Source organism: Platalea leucorodia, assembly GCF_965183815.1.
Source record: "Platalea leucorodia genome assembly, chromosome: 9".
NCBI classification, from domain to species: Eukaryota; Metazoa; Chordata; class Aves; order Pelecaniformes; family Threskiornithidae; genus Platalea; species Platalea leucorodia.
The window spans coordinates 31667991-31692347 of NC_138831.1; the positions used below are offsets into that span (position 1 = coordinate 31667991).

General features: G+C 39.0%; 2 protein-coding genes across 4 annotated transcripts in view; one reads left to right on the forward strand and one right to left on the reverse strand.

The window, feature by feature from the left end:
- Window positions 1-31: 31 nt before the first annotated feature.
- On the reverse strand, window positions 32-6487 carry DNAJA4 (DnaJ heat shock protein family (Hsp40) member A4). 2 transcript variants are annotated; one of them, XM_082322083.1, is made up of 8 exons: window positions 6406-6487; window positions 6120-6257; window positions 4225-4405; window positions 3186-3290; window positions 2201-2428; window positions 1891-2121; window positions 1255-1355; window positions 43-1160 (listed from the first exon to the last, which is right to left on the reverse strand). In XM_082322083.1, the coding sequence occupies exons 2-8, from the start codon at window positions 6249-6251 to the stop codon at window positions 942-944; spliced, it is 1197 nt and encodes a 398-aa protein (XP_082178209.1). In that variant the 5' UTR covers window positions 6252-6257; window positions 6406-6487; the 3' UTR covers window positions 43-941. The 2 variants fall into 2 exon arrangements, with proteins under 2 accessions (XP_082178210.1, XP_082178209.1); XM_082322084.1 differs by lacking the exons at window positions 6120-6257; window positions 6406-6487 and adding an exon at window positions 5381-6091 and having other exon boundaries at window positions 32-1160.
- Window positions 6488-6496: 9 nt separating this feature from the next.
- The window catches only part of ACSBG1 (acyl-CoA synthetase bubblegum family member 1), a 42885-nt gene continuing 25024 nt past the window's right edge, over window positions 6497-24357 (forward strand). For both annotated transcript variants that reach the window (XM_082322081.1, XM_082322082.1), the window contains exons 1-2: window positions 6497-6573; window positions 23363-23445. In XM_082322081.1, the coding sequence (XP_082178207.1) occupies window positions 23433-23445 (13 nt within the window). In that variant the 5' untranslated portion in view covers window positions 6497-6573; window positions 23363-23432. The remainder of the gene's footprint in view (window positions 6574-23362; window positions 23446-24357) is intronic.

Genomic DNA, 24357 nt, shown 5'->3' on the forward strand with positions numbered 1-24357 from the left:
AACTCTACTAGAAAACAGACAAAAAAAGGAAACAGCTTTAATCATTCTACTATGGTGTCTTGGCATGTTATAGAACAGTAGCAGTATACCCAACACATGTGGTTTTGGTTTATTCATCTCAGTTAAGGCTCAAGTACACAATGCCTAGGAGGAAGTGAAAACCCCTTCTAGGGAAGGCTGAAATATAGAGCTTGAGCTTCTGGAAGATCAAGATTTTATTTGGTTTGCCTGTATGTAAATCAGAAGTATTTAGAGTACACTCTATACACATTAGAAGGATACCTTATAACCCTAAGTTACACTTACATAGAACTAAGCAGCTGAAGGAACGCTACTCTAATACAACAAAAGACCACAAAGAAGAGTGCTGTGGAGCATGCACAAAATGCTTTTGAAATACAAAATGAGACAGGTACTAGTGTTGCAGCTAACACAATGTTGAATATGGAGAACAGTCTAGACTAGGTAGGTGACAGGAGTCTGAGCTTAGAGAAACTTACTTAAATAAAGGGGGTTCTAGAGTGGCTTAGAGAGTACAAGAGAAGCACAATAAAATGTGAAGAGTTCTATTTATTAGAAGTTATTTCTGCTATGTTTTATTCCATGAAATTAATTTTCCAGTATGAAAGTATTTACATAAGACACTCCACTTAGCCTCTATCAGTATTGCCAAAGTCTTATATAAATAGCATAGGTGAAATAAATTGAGAACCCTCACAGCAAAGGAAAATGTATACCAACTCAGTTGGTTCTCAGCTGTGTGACATTTGCTTTATATATAAAGACTACAAGAACACAATATAAATTAGTTACAAAAAGGTGATACTGACAGCGCAGCAACTCAATTTGCTGAACACAAAAACCACAAGCAGTGGCTATTACAGCCATGCAGTTTTCATTGTGAAAATTTACATTTTAGATGACATTCATTCCACCTTGCTTTAAGATGTCTGACATTGTACTCCTGTTCTTGGACCTTCCTCATCTTCTTCATATGCTTCTCCCCCACTGTTACGGTAGGTTTGCTCACTTGGATCAAAATCTTCAAGGTCTACCTGATCCATCTCATCTGTAATCATAACATCTTCTCGTGGAGGAAGCAGAGCCTCCAGCAGACACAGTTTCTCCCTTGGGAGCCAGTAGTGCTCTGGGAACTGGACCTACAATTTTGTATTTTTTTTTTTTTTAAATGAATAGTTACTCCCGATGCCAACACCGATACCTTTGCTACAGAAAAGCAGTCAACTTACTTACCAAAAATTGTATAATTAAGCTGCCTTTGTCCATTGGAGATTTGTAGATGGGCATCCCTTCATTGTAGATACACTTTAGGTCACCATGTTTTATCACTTCACCTACATGGAGGCAAGAGGCGTAAGTAAGCTGACATGGCAGACACTTCATAACCATGACAAGCAGGGTTATACACAAGCAGTGTTCCCACAGCATCTGAGGGAAACTACTAAGCAACCCCCAGAAAAGGCTGCAGACTGAAAAGTACTGAACTCGAGCTATACAGAAGTAAGGCCATTTAGGCTATTCACTTTACTGTAAGAGAACCAGCTTTTTAGCACAGCCTTCACGCTGAATTGACAGATAGTCTAGTAGCCTTTAAGTTTCTGGCCCCTTGAATATCTTCCCAGCTATCCACCGAGGCTGAAGCTTATTAAGAAGCATTTGTCATCTTCAGCTATAATTCTGCATGTAATGTTTTAGAAGGAGTGACAAGAATGACAAAGAACCAACTAAATTAAATGACTGGAAGCGTAGTTTGAATCTGTTGCACCAACTAGTGAAAAAAACCCCACACAAACACCCTAAAAAAACCCCAGTCAAGGCACGATGAAACAGGCAAGCAGTTTATACAGCATCAGAACTCTTAAGACCTACCTGGCCTAGATGATATGACGAGAACTCTGTTATCCAGAGTTTCAATGGTCTTTCTGAAACCACATAAAGCCTCTGAGAGTTGAATTCTCATTTTTGTGATTAAGTCATGCCCTCGCCTCTGAAAGACACTGTGATCCTTTTGATCAAGCACAATTATAACATCACCAGGCTCCAGATCAGGCTCTTGGTCACCTTCTCCATGAAAGACTATCTTCTGACCATCTTTCATACCTGGAGAAAAGAAACCCATTTATTCCCTGCAGAACTGCAGATTATGATTAGGGACACAGAACAAATATACAGCTCTTACCTTTATCGACATGAACTTCTATGATCTTTTTCTCTCTTACAACCTTACAGCCATTGCAGTTGTCACACCTGTCCTTCGGATTTATTCTTTCACCTTGGCCTTTGCATTCTGGACACACAGTTTGGATTTGCTGTACCATGCCAGGTCCAATCTGCTGAACTAGAACTTGCATTCCTCTTCCTTTACAGACAGGGCACTTTTCTATTGCCCCTCTCTTTCCGCCATAACCTTTGACAAAAAAGTTAAATCTGATCTCAGTCTCAAAAAAAAAAAAAAAAGTTACTCTACAGTAGTCAGGCTGGAACTCACTGACTTCAAGAGCACCTTTAGGGCACCTTTAGAGTAGTTTGGTAACGTATTTCCAATGTAATTGGAATTTAGTTTCCATCACAAAACATGCCCCACAAGTTAGAAGTTTATACAAGTCAAAGAAGTTTTCTATGCACAGCTTATTTTATTAGCCTCTGCCCCACCTCCCAATGCATCTTGGTTTTCAAGGAACTATCAGCATACCGCAAGACCTAGACATTCCATTAATACTTTGGAAAGAATCTGCTTGCTAAATATTTAATAGGAGTACTGACATACAAGACCTCATCAAGATTTACCTCAAAGACAACCAGTCATTATGGATACTTAATAGCTGTAAAATGAGTTATGTAATACAAGCTAGACGTCTTTAAGTTTAAAGAAACAGCCATTTATTAAAGTTCCAGATTAAGATACTTTTAATTTAGGTACCCTCAACTGCAATTCACAGTGAGTTTGAGCCTGCCACTAGAACAATAACTTTATACCACTATGTTTAAGACAGCCTTATTCTTGGATAAGCATAAATAAGAACTAAATACCCTGACAGACTTTCGGGCTGGGGATTAAAAAAAACCCCACACTTTATTCCCAGCCCTCCCTGCAATGTTCTTTTCTAAAAACAAACAAACAACTTGGAATAAAAGGGGTTTGCAACCACTATTTGTCATTTTACCTTCACACTTTCCACAAATAACATTCTTTTGCAGTGCCAGTTTCCTTGTAATACCATTATATAAATCTTCAAGAGATACACCTAACTGGTGCACAACATTTTTGCCTTCAAAAAAAAAAAAAAAAAGAGAAACATTAATTCTGGTTCAGCTGTTTTAAGGACAAATGTTTATTTAAAGGCTTCTACACTTTTTCATACATGCACAGTCTCAATGAAGAAATGTAAAGTTCATTCCAAACTTGGAACACAGCTCAGCCCCCTTAAAAGCATGTGCAGTTCCATCAGCTTCCACTGAGCTGCACCCATTATGTCAGAACATAAAGTTTAGCTATAATATTAAGCAAAGCATCATTAAAGCCACCCTATCCCTGCTCCTACCCGTAATTTTATAAGCTTAACTGAAACAGCAAGATGCAAGGACACTACCAGCTTCAGATCTAGTCAATTTAGAAGTTGCTATTACGCCTACCTATAAATTTCCATGCCACTTCATAGCGTAAAGATTTTATAGCAAGTTACTACTTGTTCCTTCAACAGACATTATGCATGGAAAAACACAAATATGCCATGCTTTTGGCAGCACTCTGTACTCAGTTTCACACAATTTCTTCCAAATATTTCCATGAGATTTAACATTACTGAAGTTTAAGTTGATGGTGTCCTTGGAAGCCAGTTGCCCAAAGCTTATGAGCAAGTAAGGCACAGATCTGGAAGAAAGGTAACTTAGACCCAGTGTAATTCAACTGCTCTAACCTACTAATGTTTCCCCCTCCCCTACAGATTACCCACACCCACTTTAACAAAAAATAAACAGAACTAGTCAGAAAGATTGCTATGGCTACATCATGTTATCTACTTTATTAGAATCTTAATGCTGGAGTAACTAAAAAAAAAAAATAAATCATAGTTTACTTGATCTATTGTTGCAACGAGTAATATCCACACTATGTGTACTTAGCAGAACAGCAGTACCATAGTACAGGTGTTCTATGCTTAAGTGCATGGTTAGAGTTTCTAGAACTTGTTTAGAACTGTGTACCTCTTCTCTCTCTATTCATTCGGCCTCCACCACCAAAGAACATGTCAAAGATGTCCATGGGTGAAGAGAAGCTGCCGCCACTCAGGCCTCCTTCTTTAATAGCCTGCTCCCCACCCTGGTCATAGAGGTCCCTTTTCTTTGGGTCCGACAGAACTTCATATGCCTGGGATATGAGTTTAAACTAAAAAGAAAAAAGAAGCTCTGAACAACTATGACCAAGAGGAAAAGTAACCCTCTCATATGCAACTCCATCTTCAGATTGAGCCACTATAGCACTCTCTTGTAGCATTTGTTTTTTTCCAAAAGGAAACTCCCTAAACAAATGTGTAACAGACTATAATAGCACGCTTTTGTCCAGGAAAACCACCCCTTTTCTCCCTCTCCCCCCTCCTCCCATGTTACAAGTGGGCTTAATTCAGAGTCACATCCAACTTAGAAGCATATGCAAACTACACTTAAATGACTGTGGTAGTTGCGACCATTATACACCTTTAACAAATCCATTTAGGAAGGGATATGATACTATCCCCAAAGTCTTGGAGGTCCTCAGACGCCCAATGGCCAGCAGTGCTAGTCGTGCTAGAGCTACACAGGGATCCTTCATGCCTGATGAGCTGCTACATCCAGCTAGAACTAAGCGGAGATCTGAGTGACCAGACAATGGTGTTGCTTACTCATCACAAATAGAAAGACTTAGATATAAATCAAAACATCCACTTCAAAAAAATCCCTTAATTTTTTTTATAAATGGCTATCAAGAATTTCCTATTACTAAGACGATTAAGTCAATTTTTAAACACAATTTGCTATTACTGAAATGACAACTTCAATTTTAAACATGATTTACTTATGACCAGGTAAAGTGGTGTAGGTAAAAAAGCAGGCAAGGTTACCTTTGAGTATGTTACTATTTAACTAGCTCGAGTTTTGCAAATTATTGTACTAAATACACAAATATGGAGCTTCTATTCCTATGTTAAGGTGTTATCAGACCAACTTTTAGATAAATAATCCTATCATTCAAGTTTTCCATAGTTCTCCAATTGTGGTGCTCATTTATCCTCCTAGGCAACATGTGCAGTTGAGCATGTGTAAAATGGTTTTGTTGTAAACAGTCCACCCATGTGTAGCCCAATGATTTCCTCTGGATAGTTACCTTGTACATCTGCGTTAGCAATTTCTCTGAAGAAAACTCATCCTGTTCAGGAACACAAATCCATCCAGTGCAACCCCAGCACGCACAGTAGTGCTGGCAGCTGGATCCACCACTGGCCTTTGCAACATCTGACACAGCAAGATGGCCACTGGGACACCAGAAATCCTTTCAGCTTTGCCTGTTTTAACCAGCATCTCTACTAAGAATGAGCTCCCATTAGCAACTATGGGGAGAGCGGTAGGAACTGCGTCCAAAAAGAGGAACCAAGGCATCCCCTCCTGCCACAGCTGGGCCATCAGGCCTGCTGCCAGCTTTTACAGACGTTGAAGAACGGGAGCCTTCATTTACTCGCACTATGCTGCAGGAAGGGCATTGTGTCCGTCCTTCAGGCAAAGCACAATTTTAAAATCGGACCAAGGGCGCGCTTTCCGCCTTTGTACACGAACAACGACCGCTATGTGGAAGACCCGTAGTGCCCCACGCACGCGGCTCTGCGCCAGCCCCCGGCTTCTCCCGCCGGAGTCGCCCATCTTGAGGCCCAGCGGGGCCTGCGGTAAGCCCGGCCGGCGCGGGCAGGGCCCGACACTGGCCTCGGGCTCGGCCCCGGCCCCGCGCCGCCCCGCCGGAGAGGCCTGCCCAGCGCAGCGGGGCGCCGACGGCGGCGTGCCGCCTCACGGCGGGCGGGCGGGCGGCCTACCGGCCCCGGCCCGGCCCCATCCCGGCCCCGGCCCCCGCCTACCCGCTCGCCCTCGCTGGGGTTCTTGTCGGGGTGGTACTTCAGCGCCAGCTTGCGGTAGGCGCGCTTGATCTCCTCGGAGGAAGCATTAGGCTTCACCTGCAGGATGTCGTAGTACTCCGTCTCCTTCACCATGGTGCCCTGCGGGAGGGAGGGAGGACGCGCCGCGTTACGCCGGGTTTCACCGCGTTACCCCCGTCACGCCGCCGCCCAGGACGCGCGCCCCAGCAGAGGCCGCCCCGCCCGGCGCCCCGCAGAGGCCCGCAGAGGCCCACCGGGCCGCGCTCACCGCCGCAGCCGCCTCGCCGCCACTGCTGCTGCCGCCCGCTCGCTGATCACCGTTGCCCCGCCTCTTCCGCGGGTTTTATATGAGCACCGGCCGAATCTTCTGGAATGACGCCGCCCTACGTCACGGCCCTGGAACGGTCTAGAATTCCCGCCCATGACGTCACCGCCGGTACGTGCAGGGGGAGGAGCGTTGTTCCGCCCGCCGCTCCGGGCGCGCGGGGGTGGCGCTGCGGCGGGCGCGGCGCGGTGAGGGGTGAGGCGAGCCGCGGAGGTCGCTGCCCGCCTTCCTCCGGCAGGAGGAGGCTCGCCCAGGGGCGGTTTCTCTCTGTCAGGTATCAAGGGTTGGGCCGCTAAAGTGTAATTTTACAGCCGCCTTCCTAATTGGTGGCAGCTTTCCCTCCCTTCTCTCCTGTAAAATTCGTTAGTTTGTATCCGGCCTTGGGAGGGCCACGAGCACCCTCGTACAAACTCACGCGCTCTTGGTAAGGAAGTCCTGGCTGTGCGTTGGAGAAGCTGTTAGTTAATCTGTCGGATTTCCAATGCCTTGTTCTTCAGTGTTTCGGGCATTTGAAAATTAACTGAGCTAATGGCGCACCCCTGCTCTGTATTCGTTACTCGCCCTTTCCTCACGCCGGCCTGCCGAGAGTGGGCTAGAAAGCTGGGTTGGTTTTCATCTTTCTCCAGGCAACCAAAGGTCTCTTGATGAATTATTTACTGCTCGGTTGAAAGGAGATAACCCGTGCTGGTATGGGAGCTGAGTAAAAGCATGTTTTCATAGAAGATGACAAATTAATGGTGAAAATCACAAGTGAAAAATAGAGAAAAGCTGTATGAAGTAAGAACTTGTTCAACCTTGAGATGAGTAGAAATGCTTACAAGCTGTTTTTAATCCAGGAAAGAGTTTGTTATTCCTGAAAGCAATTTTATAAAACAAGAACATCTCCTGTGGTTGTGATAACTCAAAGGCTGCAGTGCTCTGTCAGCCGCAAAACAGGTAGAAAGTTGAGATGACCATGAAGAAAAGAACTGTGTTTCATTGTCTAACAGTGGAAAATGAGATAAAAGAAAAGGGGGGGAAAAAAAAAGGCAATGTGGGTTTTGAATGAAAATTTTTTTATGGTTTAAAGCTCTAGTGACATTGTAGTGAATTTCTTACTGTATTTCAGGTAAATGCTATTAGAAGATTGAATTAATGCAATCTGTTTTTTACGTACTCCTACTTGTGTTAAGCATGTAGACTTGCTAAAGGAGGGGAAGCTCATCTACAGGGAAAAAAACCCAAAATATCAATGAAAGGAACAGTTCAAAACCACAAGAAAGAAATCGGTGTTGGTAACTATTATTTTCTCTAAACATAATTATCAGCAGCTGAACATGTAAATCTGTGTTTTGCAATTGTGAAATTATATTGACAAGTAAATACAGAAATTATTTTCTAAAATATAGTAAGTTCCTCTGCAAATTTGTAGGCTGAGAACTATATATCCCTTTTTTAAGGGGAAAAAAACCAGTTTATTCTAGCAATGGTCTTCACCTTAAAGATAAATTAGCTACAATCCTATAGTCCTGAAGATAATATTCCTGTTTAAGAAGAAATGATAAATCTTTTAATAGTAGCTGGATGCTTCAGCAGATGAGGGGTTTTCAAAGCATATAATGAATTTCACTGAGAATTGAAATTCAAAGATCAATTTATAGTGTGGTATAAAGAAACAGTATATAATTCCTGTGAGTAGAAACCCTCATGTAGGTATATGTAGATATTGGTAAATATAATATGAACTCGGACTCATGGGTGGTTCCTTACTAGTAACAGTTACTAGTAGTAACAGCGAAAAACTTTGCTGATATGGATCTTTGCTCAAGAAGATTGAGCCTCCTGCTTTATTTACTTGCATTTTATTAGAGGGAGCTATCAGGTTATATTTGTTTTATCTTTAATATTAAGTATTTGTTTTCTCCGTCTTTGGTTTCAGTTGGTACAACCAAACTCCTTAGTTATTCAAAGAATTAGTGGGAAAAGTAGTAAGGGCTGGTGTTTCGGGTTAGAAAAATAGGAGGGATATCAGTCTGTTGGTATTCCTCACGTCATCATCTGCATCCCCTGCATTGCTCTAGTCTGAGAACTGCAGTCATCCTGACACCTGAGGGGAATATAGTACTTCTGTAACTCTGAAGCAACACATTTCCTATTTATCAATACTGTATTTAAGGAACAGAGTTGGAATCCTCAGCAGCTGATTTTACTCATCTAATTTGTCATAATTAGTCATAAATAAAATACAGCCTTTGGACACGCTGACATATTTCTCAGCAATTACAGTGGTGGTTCCCTTCCTCAACCAACCTGGTGATCGAGTGTGCATATGCTCAATTCTGTTTCTTTTGCTACACACCTTGCATTCTTAATTCTGTGGTTGTTCCTAACCAGCAGTTGCCAACAAGTTTCTCAGATGAACAGCTGATCTCTTTTACCTTCTTTCCTTTCCTTTCCCTCCTGCTGCATGTAATATTGTGAACCATCTTGTCACTTTTTACTTGCACAGTATCAAACTTGCATGTAGGTGTAAACAGGAAAACAAGTGGAGAATTTCCGTTCTTTGCAAGTAGGCAGGACTGGACTGGAAGTGGGGAATAATCAGATCCTACTGCCAGTTTCATTTAACCACAAGAGGACTCTGCCTTCAGCTCTGAAATAGGTATTCCCACTGTTAGCACACAACAAGAGTCAAAAACCTGGGCTGGGGAGCATACAGCATCTAGATATGCTACAAGAATTATGCATTTATCTTTTAATCTCTGCTATATGAAATACTCATAGAATCTCCTTGTTTGCATTTCCATCTTTTATCTGGCCATATTACCATTTCTCATTAATCATGCCTTTTAAACTGTGAAGCTGTCATTGGAAGCAGCATCCTGGAGATGCAGGTAAGAGTACAATCTGCTGAATTGCAGCTGCAGTTTCTTGCAGCACCCTTGATTTTTGTAAATAAGTTCCAAGAAGGACTTTCATTACAAACACCTGAAACAAAAAAAAAATCAGGAATCTGAGAGCTTGAAACTTGTGTGTGTTTTCAGTCACACTAAATTTGCATAAAGAGGTACAGTAGTCCCTCCGATGGTGAAATTGGAATCGCAACAGACTTTCCTTGGTGTTGGGCTAGATTCTTTCAGCATCCAAACCTGAACAAGTATCACAATTTCCACAAAGCTGTTAGGAAAACCCTTTAAATAATATTTTTAACCTATGATTTTTAGTCTTATTTAAAATATACTTTTAAAAGGCTATTTAAAGTATGACAGTTTCATGTAGTAGACCTTTAATGGTCCTGGAACTTCTTCCCCGTAATTAATATCTGAAAAGGATGTTTTGTACAGAAACAAGCTCTTAGGAAAGTCTTTTTGCCTGTGATGGAAGGTACAAGATCTGTATCTGCAAGAAAACTTAAATGATGGCATTTGTTCTGAGCTATTTTAGGGCAGCATATAGTGAGTGACTAGCATCTTTAGAGGATTTTTCTGAGGCAAGTTTTAATTAAAATGTGCAACAATCTAGTAATTAATTGCTAGTAATACAGAATGAATAAGACCTGTTGTCATAGTACGGTTTTGATTGGTTAAAGGCTGGGCATCTCTAAGTGGTTTGGGCCTGCCTGTAGAAAATTTGACTGCGAATATGACGGGATAAGTGAACACCTATAGGTAAATGTGAAAGTACAAGCTACTTACTTTGAGTCCAAAACAATCTCTTCCTCAGAAAGAACCAGCAAAATTGTTTCTAGATGTGCCTGTCCTCAGACCAACTGTTGTTTTGACCTGACAGAATGTTCTGCCTCTCTCCAGTTGCTCACAAACAGCTGCCTCTTTCTCCAGATGTGCATTTGCAGCTACTTTTTTTTTCCCCCCTTATGACTCTCTTCCTTAATTAGTACAAACTGGTAGTTACAGGCAAATCTAAGATGCTTTTGTAATTGGCACTCAGACTCCAGAAGCTTTGCACAAACAAATCTGTGTTTTTCCTCTGTATTGTCATGGAACAATTCCTAGAAAGCAGAATGCATTGTTCAGAAAAGCAAATGAAATTCCTGTTGCTGTGGCATGGTCAATGACAGAAAACATTTTTACAGAGAGATTGCTACTGGAAATTTTGTGAAATATTAATACATGCAGCTGGTTATGCTTGTGGATAGCCAAGTGTTCTGTGGAATAAACTGCTTCACCTGACAAATGTCTATGAGGTAGTCGTGCTGGTTTTGCCTAGAGATGCTGATTTGAGTATGGATAAATTCTCTTCTGTTATGCAAGTATGGGGAGACACAGCTAGGGGTAAAAGTTGTCCTTTTTCTAATCTGAATTCCTTAATCAGAAATTAATTAGTGTAAAAAGTGTATGTGAGTTTAAAAAGATGTTGCTTGCCTGAGGCTTTTCATTATGGAATCTGCCCTCAGCATCTTCTCCTTGGCCCAAGCTAGCATGAATTTGTTGATCTTTAAGGTATGAGTTGAGACTCATTTGTTTACTAAGACTTAATGGAGGCTTAGCCACAGTAATGTTTGAAGACCTGTTTGGATTTAGAATTTTGCTTAAACCCTGAAACCTACTCTTGTTTAAGAGTGACTGTGGAGTTGATTATGTTTTTATTTTAGCTAAAATGTTTTAGAGGCAAAAATTAAATCTAATTTTATGAGAAACTGGGGAAAGAAAAGTTGTATGAATGTGTTGTGTGTGAAAGCTCTATATAATCACAGTAAATGCAGTTAACAGCCATTCAGGAACATAGCAGACAGAGAGCTGCAATTAGTAGCAAGTTGAAAAACTGCCAGGCTTTAAGAGGACCGATTTGAAATAATGAAGAAAAGATTGGAAGTGGTGCCATTTTTGTAAATAAATGTAACAAAGCCTTTGAAATAGAAACTGTAAAGATTATTAGATGTTTTGCTGGTAGTTGTTGTGGGCTGAGGTGTTCTTTTGTTTTGTTTTGTTTTGGACTCAGTGCTGGAAGTCTGGAATAACAACAGGACTACCAGTTTAACATCATGCTTGTACCAAAAAGCACTGTTTTACACTAAGATGTTTGTTACCAGTTACACAATTAAAAAAACAAACAAACAAAAAACCCCAAACAACCATAAACATTCTTGCCTTACAAGTAAAGGAATGGGGGAGTACGCAGCCATGGGCAGTTTCATGTTGCCATAGCGGCATTGTGAATTAAACCTGCAGCATCCTGTCCCAAACATGAAGGGGTGCCATACGCTCCACCCACGCTGAGGCTGATGTGCGCATTGCGGTTCTGTTGGTTACTGACCTTAGTAACAACATCGCTTTGTTTTGGCTTCTAATATTTCTGTTTGGGATCTTGTGACAGTGCAAGTTTGTCGTGACAGTGTCTTCAACTCTAAGTATCAGTCACTAATTCCTGAAAGATACCAATCGTAATTGTAGAGCAAAGGACGTGAACAGTACGTGAGCTTTATTTGCCCCTTAATTTCCTTCATAGCTTTGTGAGCCTGTCAACGCCCAGAAACCTTAACCTGTAGCTGGAAAAAGCAGCCCGTCCCACTGCAAACATTCAGTCGAAGTCTAGTGTGGTCTTGTGCAAGTTACATGCAGGCAGATGTAGGCATAAAAGAAAAGGACCATAGAATCGTGTAAACTTCTGCGTGTAAAAATCATTTGAGGGTGAAGAGCATTCCTTACTGAACTCTATATAAGTTGCTAGTCTCATTTGTTAGGGTTTATTACTTGAAACTTGAAGAGTACCTAGAAATGTTGGACCAGAACTACAAAGGCAAATCCGTGTAGAACTATTTCTTACAGCATGATGTTCATAAGCCTATTGTTAAAATGACACAGGACTGTTTGTAGCTGACAATTGCAGGAAACTTAGTTTAGCACAATCATGTGAGTTTTCTATTACAGTCAAACAATACACAGTCCAAAAGCAACTCTTCTCCACCAGTCCCCCCAGATAAATTCCCCTTGCTTCACAGCCTGGCTGCCCTGCAGCCACTTTTGTTACTAGGGGAGTGATTTAGCATCGGAGAATCCTTGATTGCATCAAAATAATTTTCTAACCATCAGTTAGTTTAAGGAAGATTATATGAAAAACAAAACAAAAAAATCCTTTCTAAACACAGTATGTATAGAAGAGATGTATATTTGAGGTTTTCTGTTTATTCGCTGAAAGTACAAGTTTTAGAGAATTAACATCCATTTTCCTTCCATGAGACCAGCCTGTTACCTAGCCACTCAGCACCCAAGATGCAACCCAAGCAAGATAATTAGTGGTCATCTAATTGGATTCCTTTATACAACGTAGCATGTAAAACATTTTAGATGACCAGAAGAAGAAAAAAAAACCAATGAGATTTCCTGCAACAGAGTTTAATCCTGTTTTTTCTTTATGATATTTCTGAGAAGCTAGTTGCAAGCCCATGGAAGATACCTAGTGGCTTTCTGCAAGGCAGCATCAGAACAAAGTGGGAATTTGGAGAATTATCCCAAAATGAAGGAACTAAATCAATCCTGACAAAAATGAATTTTCACTGTGTAAGAAGATACATTTTTACCATTGAAATATCCCATGTTCTGTGTTTAGATATTTCAAGTTTCTGGTGTGAGAATGGACCCCTTACAATCCCACTACAAAGTTTTCTTTCTTTTCCATTCATTTCAAATTCCATTATCTACAATTAGGCATTTGGGTATGGTACAAGATACTCTGGAATAAAATTCACATATTTCTATAAAGTTAGATGTTTACTAGCCTTACATTTTCCTAATTGCTATGGTTGTCTTTGTATCACTAAATAAAACATTCTAGATCATATTCTCTGACTCTGAAGGCAAATGGCATGGCACAGCTTGCATCCTTCTCTTCCTCCTCCAGACAGGATAGTCATTAATTTCATCTCCCATTAACAGCCCCTGACCTGGGTTATCGCCTGGTGTAGGGAAACGCCAGTTTGCGCAGACCAGAACCGTCCCAGGGAAGGTGCTTGCAGGGGGTGGCTGGAGCCATTCCTGAGATCTTTTTTTGTTTACTAGTATAGAAGTAGCCTAAGTAGCTGAACTAGACTTTATATCCTGAGAAGTAATTTGTTTAGTCATGTGTAGAATTTCTACAGTATATGATAGGCCTGGTTTGGTGAAGCTGATGAAGTGCTGGTGTAGTTGTGATGCTGGAGGAGGTGCTTGGCTGTTGCAGTACGGGGTTTCATAGGTGTAATTGACTTGAAGGCATTTCCTAATGTAATTAATCTGCATTTTCTTTAAGGAAATAACTTCATTGAATGTTCTTTTTTGAAACTAGAGTTAATAAAATTAGAATTGCTTCAACTTCTGTGAACAAATTTGTTGGAAATCTTGGCGAAAGATTTGCATCTTAAAGCACTGTAGACTCATTAAAATTCTTCTCATGGATAATTAAAGAAAACTGAATTAAAAGGAAAGTTTAACAGTAAGCAGCTCACAGGCACTGCGACATTTCAAGCATGTTAAAATCAGAAAGAAATAGCTTTTGTAGCTGTAGTCTCCTCCTCTTGTATTACGTGTTGTTTTTTTTTAACAAATAACCAGTTACTGTTGGTTTCTTCAGTTGTCCAAGTAGCTTATTTATGCCTGACCCGAACAGTTATTTAGCATATTTGTGACCAGCTTTAGAGGGTTTGTCAGCATGCCTAACAGTGGAGAGACTCTTACGAAAAAATTACAAGATGAAAATGCAGTGAATATTTCAGAAAGCTATGAAAATGGGTAAAGTAGCTTGAGTATTTATTTTAACAAACTGATTTACCAATTTTTCACAACTTAAGTTTATCTTCTACTACTGCACAGATCCACAAGGATCATTGTCTGCCTAATGGTGTCTCTGCTATCTAATGCAGAATAAGGTGTATCTTTTGAGGCTAGAATGAGAGAAAATTGTAATGAAGATTCTAAATGGATTTATGCTCCTATGCTAACTTCTAGTTTGGCGTTAAACTCAATAGCATCATTCAGTACGGACTATGTTGCTTGTATCCTATTTGCATATCCCTAGTTGTGTAGTGTTCATTTTACAGCACAGAGGCTCCTAGCCCCAGAAGTGGGCTCAGCAGAAGTTCACGTGTAGCAGTTCCGACAAGAGGTACGCTTAGCTCCTGTGGCTCAGCTGCTCACAGCTTAGCAAAAGCATGGAATGCTAGCAAAAATACTGGTAAACTACTAGACTCTTATGCTTCAGTAAATTAAATGATTAATGGCTTTTCAACCATGTGGTGAGATTATAGGCATTCTCAAATACCAGAAAACAGCAAATTTCAGATAGTCAAGTAAAAAAACCAGTCAGTGCTCCTGTACCATACCTTCACATGTCTCTGATGGTAAGAGTGGCACTGAAGACTCTAGAAGTTCAGTACCAGTTGCTCTGCACATATTACAATGCATATAATCTACTTTGCATTGACTTTTAAAAATACCTTAGCTGCAGCTATGGAAGTAGGTCGTTCTTCCCTCCTGAATTTGGGGGAATAATCCTTAGATGATAATTTGCCTTTGTGGTTGAGCATCAAAGGCAACAGAACTTAACCAGATAACCCATATCTTAGAGCATGGACTGGGAAACTTCATTTTAGAAGAGTTTTGTTTAGGGTCTATATTACCTTTTTATGTTTAAGATAACCCTACTGGCTGCTGTCTTCTTTCTGTCCTAGGCAGCACAAAAGGCAAAAATACTTTCTTTTTCCTGTTACTCTGTCACTGGAATGGTATCTTCTGTGAGAGAAAGCTCCCCATCTCTAGAGTTTGTGGAAATACCTGTTTTAAGAATAGAACACCACATCTCACAGGAAATAGTTTATTTTCTGATTATTATAAGTTTGTCAGTATTGCTGAGTACTAATTATCCATTCCTAGAGACTGAACTATTCTATCAGGTAGATACTTACTTTTCTGTTAAGTTAAATCTAGCTTCACGTTTGTTTAGGTAACAACTTGCATGCTGTGTCACTTGGAACAATTGCTTGACCCTTTCAGGTAAACGGTTGGTTGGGGTCACTTTTGTCATAATGGTTTCTTCTGTTCTGGGCTTTGTAATCCTGGATAAGCATCATTAGGAGCAAACTGTAGACTTAATGTTTTTGGGAAAGAAAAAAGTGTAAGAAACCTTTGAAAGCTTTTGATTGTTTTGTTTTTGTTGTTACTTCTGGAGTCCTTATGCAGTTAATACTAGAATGGTATTTTTTTTTTTGTTTAATCTTTCCAGAGATCATAAAACAGTATTTGACTTGTGATCAGGTATATGTACACACTGATTTATGAAAATTAGGAATTTGCTAAATTAAGTTATAATGCCTCTGTTTTAGTCCATGCATGCTTCTATTTGTGACATGCTTAAGCAAAAAAAAAAAAAAAAAAGCCATGTTTTCTTTATTTAAAAAAAAAAAAAGCTAAAAGAGAATTTAAAAATATGTAATGGTTTGCACCCACTGCAAACAGGAAATTTAAGCTTCCTGTATTAGAAAGGTGTTTAGCATTTGGTTTGTTTTCTGAATGTCTATTGAAAGAATATCACAGAGACTAGAATGCCAAATACTGTTGATGCATTTAAAGCCCTTGGAATAAATACTTCTTTGTTAGTTTTTTGAAGAAGTCAGTCCATGTTCTCCTGTTAAATAGTGTTGTTTACCTGATGTGGTTTGAAGCTAGGTAGCAAACTTAATATTATCTTTTTTGTATGCTGGAAGTAGGATTCCAGGTAGAAAGGACTAGACAAAGAAAATAAAATTCTAGCAAAATGGAAAGAGGAAAAAAAGACCTTTTATAAGGCTGAAATTGAATCAGTGTGACCTAAAAAATGAGGAAGAGATGAAATAATGAGTTCTGTATGACCTTACTTTGCTGCAAATAGCCATACAGAGGCAGCTACTGGAAGATTTCAGCTTCAGGTCTGGGTTTTTGCTGTGCACGGGAGAACAGAGCCAGAAAATCTGCACCAAGGTCAGTGAAGGGTTGTAGTACACTCCAACTGCTGAATAGAGCCTTTTTGGGGGGAGGGAATAAAAAAAGGCTGGATACATTGTTGATTCCTTCCCATGCACCCACATAGTTCTCAGCCATCTGTAAAACTGGTCTGCTCACCAAAATAAATGGCCTCATTTTTGAGGATATTTAGTCCTAACAAAAGAAAATACACTTCAGTTTTATTTTTTGCAAGTAAAGAGAGAGGTTTTACTAGAAGGTGCGTGCCAACTGTGTTATATGGTGAAATAGGTCTCAGCTGTTAACTTTATCTTTAGTACTTTGTTCTTTATTAAGCATTTGTGTTGCTTTTAAATATACCTTTTTGTGGGAAGAAGTTATTTGAGTAATTTGAGCAAGACTGGCTTTTTGTGCACTGTGAAAAGCAAAGTGATTGTCAAATCAGCTGACCCTTTTTGCAAGAGTAGGAACATATCTGGGCTGATTTGTGGCCCCCTTTTTAAGTCTCATGAGGGCATGAAAACCAATTAAAACCTAAATCTAACCTGTTCTTCGAGGACAAAGGGAAATTTTAAGTAGAACGACTAAGGAAAGTATTATACTATTGCCCTAATTTGAATAGAGGAGTAATTAGTAAATAAGACGACCAGTCATAATAGACAGTAATGTCCCTGTAAAGGACCACGAGGACCCCTTGTGACTCTTTACTTGGCTCCTTAATATAGGAAGAATTTTACATGTAATACAAAATTGGGGCTTAAAGAACTAAGGTTATGTGTCATTACTGTGAGGTTTTTTTTCCCCTTATGCCATAGAAAATGAGAAAACATCTTCAAAATGTCTTAGGTAACAATTCACAGCTCCTCAGAGTCTGGAGATGTAGTATTTGCTACTTGGCTATTTATGTGCTAGTCACAGATTTCTATTTAGCTGCTGAGCTGTCGAAGCTTTGGTGCTATGTTGCTATGTTGATTGAAGTCAGAGTGACTTTATTGTCTTTGTCTAGAACTAGGACAGACCTGTGATTCTAAATTTATTGTCTTGTGCTCCCTCCTACAAACTCTCCCCAGAGCTCCGTTTTAAAATACTGGATTCAGCGCTTGCAGGATGCATGGGGAATTGGGAAAGGATTACTCATGAATGGTATCCAGATGAAGATACTTTGTTTCTGAAGTTTCTAGGCAAAGTGCCAGAATCAGTAAAGTTTTCAGAGGTACCCATAGGTAATTCAAGCCATTGCTTTTTGCTGCCAGAATAATTGTCAGATGATTACTTAGTGATTCCATCTTGAATTCAAATGCCCCAGTGAGCTCTTGAAAATGCCTAACACCCAATAAAAAATACTTTGGAATGTGCAGATGTAGACCCAAGAAATACTACCAAAAGCAGCTCTAATGTAGATTAAGGCTGGTGGAATGTATATAGCTGGGTTGTCCGGGAGAACATGTAACAAAAGCTTAGGAAAAAAAAAAAACCAAAACAAAACCTGTTGTTAACAGAGATAAATATTTAGGACACGTTGTAAAGAATGAAGCAGCAAAAGGTGCACACTGATTGGAAGAAGGATTTTTTTTCTTCTACTTTGTTATGGATTACTTAAATAAGTAACCAAGCTGTAGGAGTTTAGAGGTGAAATTCACCAAGTCATCCCTAGGAAGAGCAAGCAGGGAAAGATTAAAACAAAATTTGTTAAGAAGTTCTGCCTTGGAAAAGTGTATTTTCCAGTTCAGCCTATTTTTTTTTTATTAACCAAGATTCATATTTAATAGTTAAGAAAGCCAATTCAACACAAGTATTTGAGGAAAAAAGTACTTGTACAAATGGGGATTTTCACACTTTGCTCCCCAAGATAAACACCTGCATGTTGCAAAATACTTCTTTGGGCAAGGCAAGCAGAGAACGGAGTTTAATTATAAAGTGGAGACTGTGTTGTAAGAAATATGTAGTAACATGCTTACTGCCAGTTGAAAGTAGCCTGCTGAGTGAGCTTGTAGATGATATGCTCAGAGGAACAGCAAAGCAGATGAAGGAGCTGCACTGCTTTGGATCATCATAGTGTGGGCAAAACACAAGTGAGCCTTCCTGAGAGCCATTGAGTCTGGAAGCAGTGCTATGAGAGCATTCCCAGGAGAAGCTAAACGGATTGCTTTTTGGAAAAAGCATGTAAGTGACAGAGAAATTGTATGTACTCAGCAGACACTGTAACTGAGCATTCCGTCATTATTGCTTATGTTATTTGTTGTAGACAATCTGCAGGATAATTTATTTTGAAGGAATGAAAGAACAAAAATCATGCAATAGTTTATAATAAAGCTTTGGAAGTTAAGCAGACAGGAACTGCAGTAATGTGGCTGACCATAGCCATAGCCACCTTGAACACATTGTTCTTCTAAAATGAGGCATCACATTAATCTCAACTTACCTGATAATACATGAATGCAGTATTTTAAACAGTGAACATTTCCCATACATTAAACCAGAATAAAATAAATTTATAAAAATATTTTCGCTGTATGGTGAACCCACACATGGTACAACGTTATCCAGAAACAAGGTGAGAGTGGAGAAGCTGTGTGATGGGAGAAGCCTCTGTGTTAGAAATACCAGGAAAGGGAGGAGGAGATGGTAGCTTCATCGTGAATCCAGACAGCATAGGTCTGGAAGCTGAGGTAGGGTACACTGGATGAATGCGTAGCCTGAACTACTGACTGTTTTAATTGCAAAAAAATGTTTAAGTCTTTTTTGTGAGCAGTTGTGAATGTGATTTCCAGACTAAGTACTTTGACTTGCTATAAGTATATAAAGGATTATGAGTAAACATCCTGAAGTCTAAAGGAATACGTTGTACTGAATAATGTATTAACAATATACATATGCAGTTATTTGATAAACTGCTTATTTTTGTAAGTTTATAGAAAATTCTAATAACCCCTGTAGAGAGCCAACTGGTAAAACTTTAACATTGACAAAGCTACAGGAGTTGAACGATAGTGACAAGGAATAGGAATACAAAAAGAATGAGAGATGTCTTTTTATTTGCCACTATACATAATCAGTTTAATGAATAGCTTCCCCTTGAATCTCATAATGACTGCTGCATAACAGTGTTCATATTTTGTTGGTGCAATTTGTGATCTCAGAAATCACTCTGCAGAATTAAGGCCAAAATATATTGAACCCTACAACATTAAGTTCATAGGTTTTAAATTTGAGAGAAAAGATTCTAACCTAATGTAGAGGACAGTAAATATCTGACTGTATATGACCTAGTATATGAGATGTAAGCAGAAATTCCAGTTACCAGAGAGGGAAACATAGAGCTTGTGTAAGGAAAAGGCCAATTCCCAAGTCCCTTGAAACTAAAAAAACTATAGAAATTAGTATCACAGTAAGTAGTGCTGTTAATCGGACACTCGGTATCGTGATGGTAACAGAAAAAACAGTTTTTCTAATGTGTAGCTTCAGCAAAAGAGCACTGCCATTTCATAATTATAAAAGTGGAGAGATTTAGCTGTTACATTTAGCATCTGTAGTTATGATAAGAAATGGTACTGTATTTATTGGTTTCCATCAAATATACTTAGTTAAAAAAAGTAATTGCTATGCCAGCAAATTCAGATTGGATGTTTTGCTTCTGGTGAATCATCACCAGCGCTAAGGACTGTCAGTTACGACAGTCATTATTTTACCATTATAATATCTGTCACACATGCATTACTTCCACTGGTTTGCAAAGGTAAATCTCACTAGAGCTGTTACAATCTTGGAAACAAAGAAGGAAAGGAAACTTTCCCTTTGTTAATCCAGTATAGAGAATGTTCAGATTCTTGTTTTCTAGGTTGGCCTGATGTGTGAGAACAGCTTCAGTATGGTGTAACATCTGACTGGCACAGAGCAGGGGTGGTAGCTGCAAGCAAGTTATGCTATGTTAGGATTTGCCCCAAACCTCTGGATAAGCCAGTCAGCCTGAGCGTGCTGTGCCTCTCTCTCGGGTGGAGGAGGAGTGTGTGTGCATTGAATTCAGGCAGCAGATGAGGTGATGTTTGATAGAATGGTACCTTGAACTTAAATCCCAAATTACATCAGGAAATAGTGTCATTCAAAAGCCACTCCTGCTAATGGAGTTATACAGAAGTATGCTTTGTTTAGTTCTAGCTGGTCAACATTGTGTAACATGAACTCAGTTTGTTCTAATTGGCTTGCTAAAGTGACTCTACTGTTAAATCCTCTGTGTGTGTGCTGTAGAGGTTTTTGCGTATTACCTTTGGAATCATAAACTTTTTTATTTAACACAAAAATTGGATGTAGAAAATCCACTTTTAAACTGGTAGTTGGATTTTGGAACATGCTCTCCCTGCACTAATAACACTAAATAATTTATACGGAACCTCAGCCTTAATAACAAATTTAGCAGCCAAAGTCCAGATTTCCAAAGCATTTTGGTTTTGCTGGGGCATCTCACCATGGAACTGTAATGCTGCAGTGTGTTTTCTCCTTGCTGCAGTATGCTCAGCAAGCTCCAATCAAGCCGTCCCACCGAATTCTGCTCAATTCAGTCTTACTTGAACGATTCCAGATAACATAACCATTCTTGGATTTTTACTTAATTTCTAAAGGAATAACTCCTAAAAAAGCTAAAAGTAACAACATTAAAAACACATTCTTTCACTCAGAAGGGATGGTTTTGAATATAGACATAAATTGTTGATTGAAAATTTCTTAGTTGTACTTTCAGGGGAAAAAACAAACAAACAAAACCAAACACACACACACACACACCCCCAACTCTCAAATTGACTACTTAGTCCGTAGAGGCAGGTAACAACTACTTTGCATGCAGCATTACTAACTTTAACACTCCTGAAGATATTGGATGCATAGAGCTCCTCATATGACATTTGCATGTTGAAGCATTACCAGAGCAAGTCCAGAAGTTCGGACTTGTTTGTTGATTACTTTTCTATTAAGGGAACATAATGTAAACCGAACCAGTATTCTACAATAGTCAGATGAGAATAAAGCAAAAAATGGAGATTTTCATTTGGGAAAAGTCATTAATGATGATTATTAAAAGTTTTGAGTAGCCTCACAGGAGGCTCTTCTAATATATTACTAATCAGATCTGTTTTCTTCTGAGGGCTTTTTTGCTATTCGTTTTTGGCAAGAGTAACGGTCAGTTATCTTTTGACTAAGACTTTGGTTTATTTGTTTTGTAAAATAATACAAATTTAAAAAGCTTTAGTATTCAAAAGATATTTAAAGGAAAAGATTGCACTAGATTTCTAAACATAGTTTTTCTTTAAAATAGGAAAAATTTCAAGAACTATTAAGTGTTTTGAGATGGCAGACAAACACATGTTTTCAAATTATTTCAGATGTTTTCTTTTATTTTTATTCCCAAATATGTCTTCCTGGTCCGTCGTTCTGTCCTTGCAATCCCACTTCATTAAGTCACCATTTTCCCGTATATCATCAGACTTACTTTTCAAAATGCAGTATAATGCCCCTCTATATTTAAATTACTCGGTTTCTCATCAAAACCTGCCTTCACCAAGCCAGTGACTATTTTCAGAGCCTAACTCTCTGCTTATCAGACAAGCCCTTTCATGTTTTGTCCCATTATGCTATTAACAAGAGAGAAAATATCCTTGCAAGCAAGGTTAGTGATGACTCCTCATTTTCCTTCAGCTGCTTTTGCGACCTGTACCTCTGCTCTGAGACACGAGATCTGCAGCATAGTAGTAGCACGGGAGGAAATGAAATGCTGTTGTCACTTCTGATGGGTGAAGAATTACAAAATCTGCTGAATTCTTGTAAAAGGGATCCAGCTTGGATAAGGCTTTCTTAAAGTGTGATTTAATTGTGAATAACAATAACAAATTCTAGGAATGTCCCACATATAGGTATTCTACAAAACGTAGTTGTTAATATGAGATAGGAACTAATGTCTGATGTAGTATTTGGTCCTACTCTTTGCTACCTGATGCTGCTGTGTAAAAAACTGCTTCTGAAGTTGTTTCTTATTTATTTGAAAGCTGGGAACGGCATTGTTTGGACTTTCTTTTTCTACATTTTGAGTTAATTTAGTGCCCTGTGGAGGGGAAGGACTTCCTGAGCTTCACTCAGGACTCTTCCGTTGTACCTGTTGAGAGGGAATGAAGGTAATCCAAACTTTTTCTTGGCCTCTGAAGGCTGCTGATTCCCACCCCTTGTTCTATTAAATGAAGTCAGCTAAATTAAAAAATCTGCATGCTCTTATTCATGAATAATCTGCCGTGCATTGCTTTATGCAGTCAGTCATTTCTAAGTGCTTAGTTATTGTTTAGATTTTTTGCTCATAGAATCCTTTGCAGTCTGTTACCTTACAGACTTTCTGTTTCTGATTTTATATTATCTATGCTTTAAGCTTCATCTGGTTAATTTAAATGAAGAAAAGTTAATTTCATCCATATGGTAATTTGTTGCTTTGGTGAAGTTTTTGAGAAACTTTATTATTATTAGGAATTAAATCTCCTTCTTTTCCTAGCTTTAAAAAAAACAAACAAACAACAACAACACAACCCCCTAACCTTAGAGCTTCAACAGGTATTAACAGTGACAACTTAAAAGGTATCGTGATATTGGTACAGTGGCAGTATGATCAAGGTTAAGGTTGATAATTCACTCTTTATACTTGCACAGCCTCTCTGTCGAGATTCAAAATTAGTGTCTCCATCTGGTATATACCATGATGTTGAAACCAGAAGTCCACTGTATGAAATAAGAATGTCATCCTTAGAGTGAAGGCATTTCCCTGTTTAACCTGATTGTAGTGGAGTTTGCAACAGAGGCAAAATGTTCTTAATTCCTCTGACCTTTCTGTTTTCTCCTGTTTGTATTTCTAAGTGCTTGCAAGCTGTGTTTTTGTTTTCCCTTGGATATATTGTATGTTGATTGTAGTGGATCTTACTAGCACTCCTGGATAACTTTTTAATAGGTCTGTTTTCTTTTAGAACCTTTACAGATGCACAGACTGTCTGCAGAGATTTGCTGCCTCATTTGGAGGAGATCCAAGATGAAGGCATGGAGCCAACAGGTAAGCATGTAAAAGATGATCCTTGGAAATTTGAGCTCTTATTACAGTTTTTTAATGTAGTTTTTGTGTCTATTCTATCAAGTTATGACTGACAATTTTTCAGGGCTGGGATAATGAGAGGCAGCCAAAAATAAAATTAAACTGAAGTGATTCAGGGCAACTGAAAAATTTTCAGGAGCTTTCTGTAAACTTGGATGAATTCAATAGCTTCTCCCAGTTTTTGTCTGTATTTGAGATGATTACTGTATAAAAGTGAAAAATAGCCTGATCCCATGGAAAATCATACCAATTCTTGTGTTACCTTTGGCATCACAGCCTGCTTACCAGCTGTCAGCTGTTGAGGATTTGGCATACTGTGTAATAACTGGAGGCTGTAAAGGAATATCCATACTTTGGTCAGTTCTGTGTTGCATTGTAGCATGTGCATACTACTGTAATTTTAAACCAATTGCAGTGGTAAATTAACCTAGTTGTGCTACCATGTGGCTTAAAGGGGGTCTACTAGCAGAACTTTCCGAGGTTCTTTGGAAGGTTTGCAGTCCTGAGGAAGCTCCCTGTTGCCTTGGTGAAGCTTCAACTGGTATCTAAATTTGCTCATTTAAACAGGGAATATTTGTTTTATGAGACAATTGAAGCAATGACTGCAAGTGGATTTTGAAGAAACAACAGATCTATGTAGGCACTCACACGCAGACTTTATACATATGTATTAAGTATATACCTGTATGCATATATATTTATTTTTAAAAAGGTAATTCTTTGATACGCGATAGGTTTCTTTCCAAGAATTGAACTACTAGGCATTTGCTTTTTGTTTTTCAGTAAGCAGGAAATAAATTTGGATGGATAAAGGTGATAACTAACTTCTGTTTTCAAATTCGGGGTATTTTATTGAACTATTTGAGAGACACA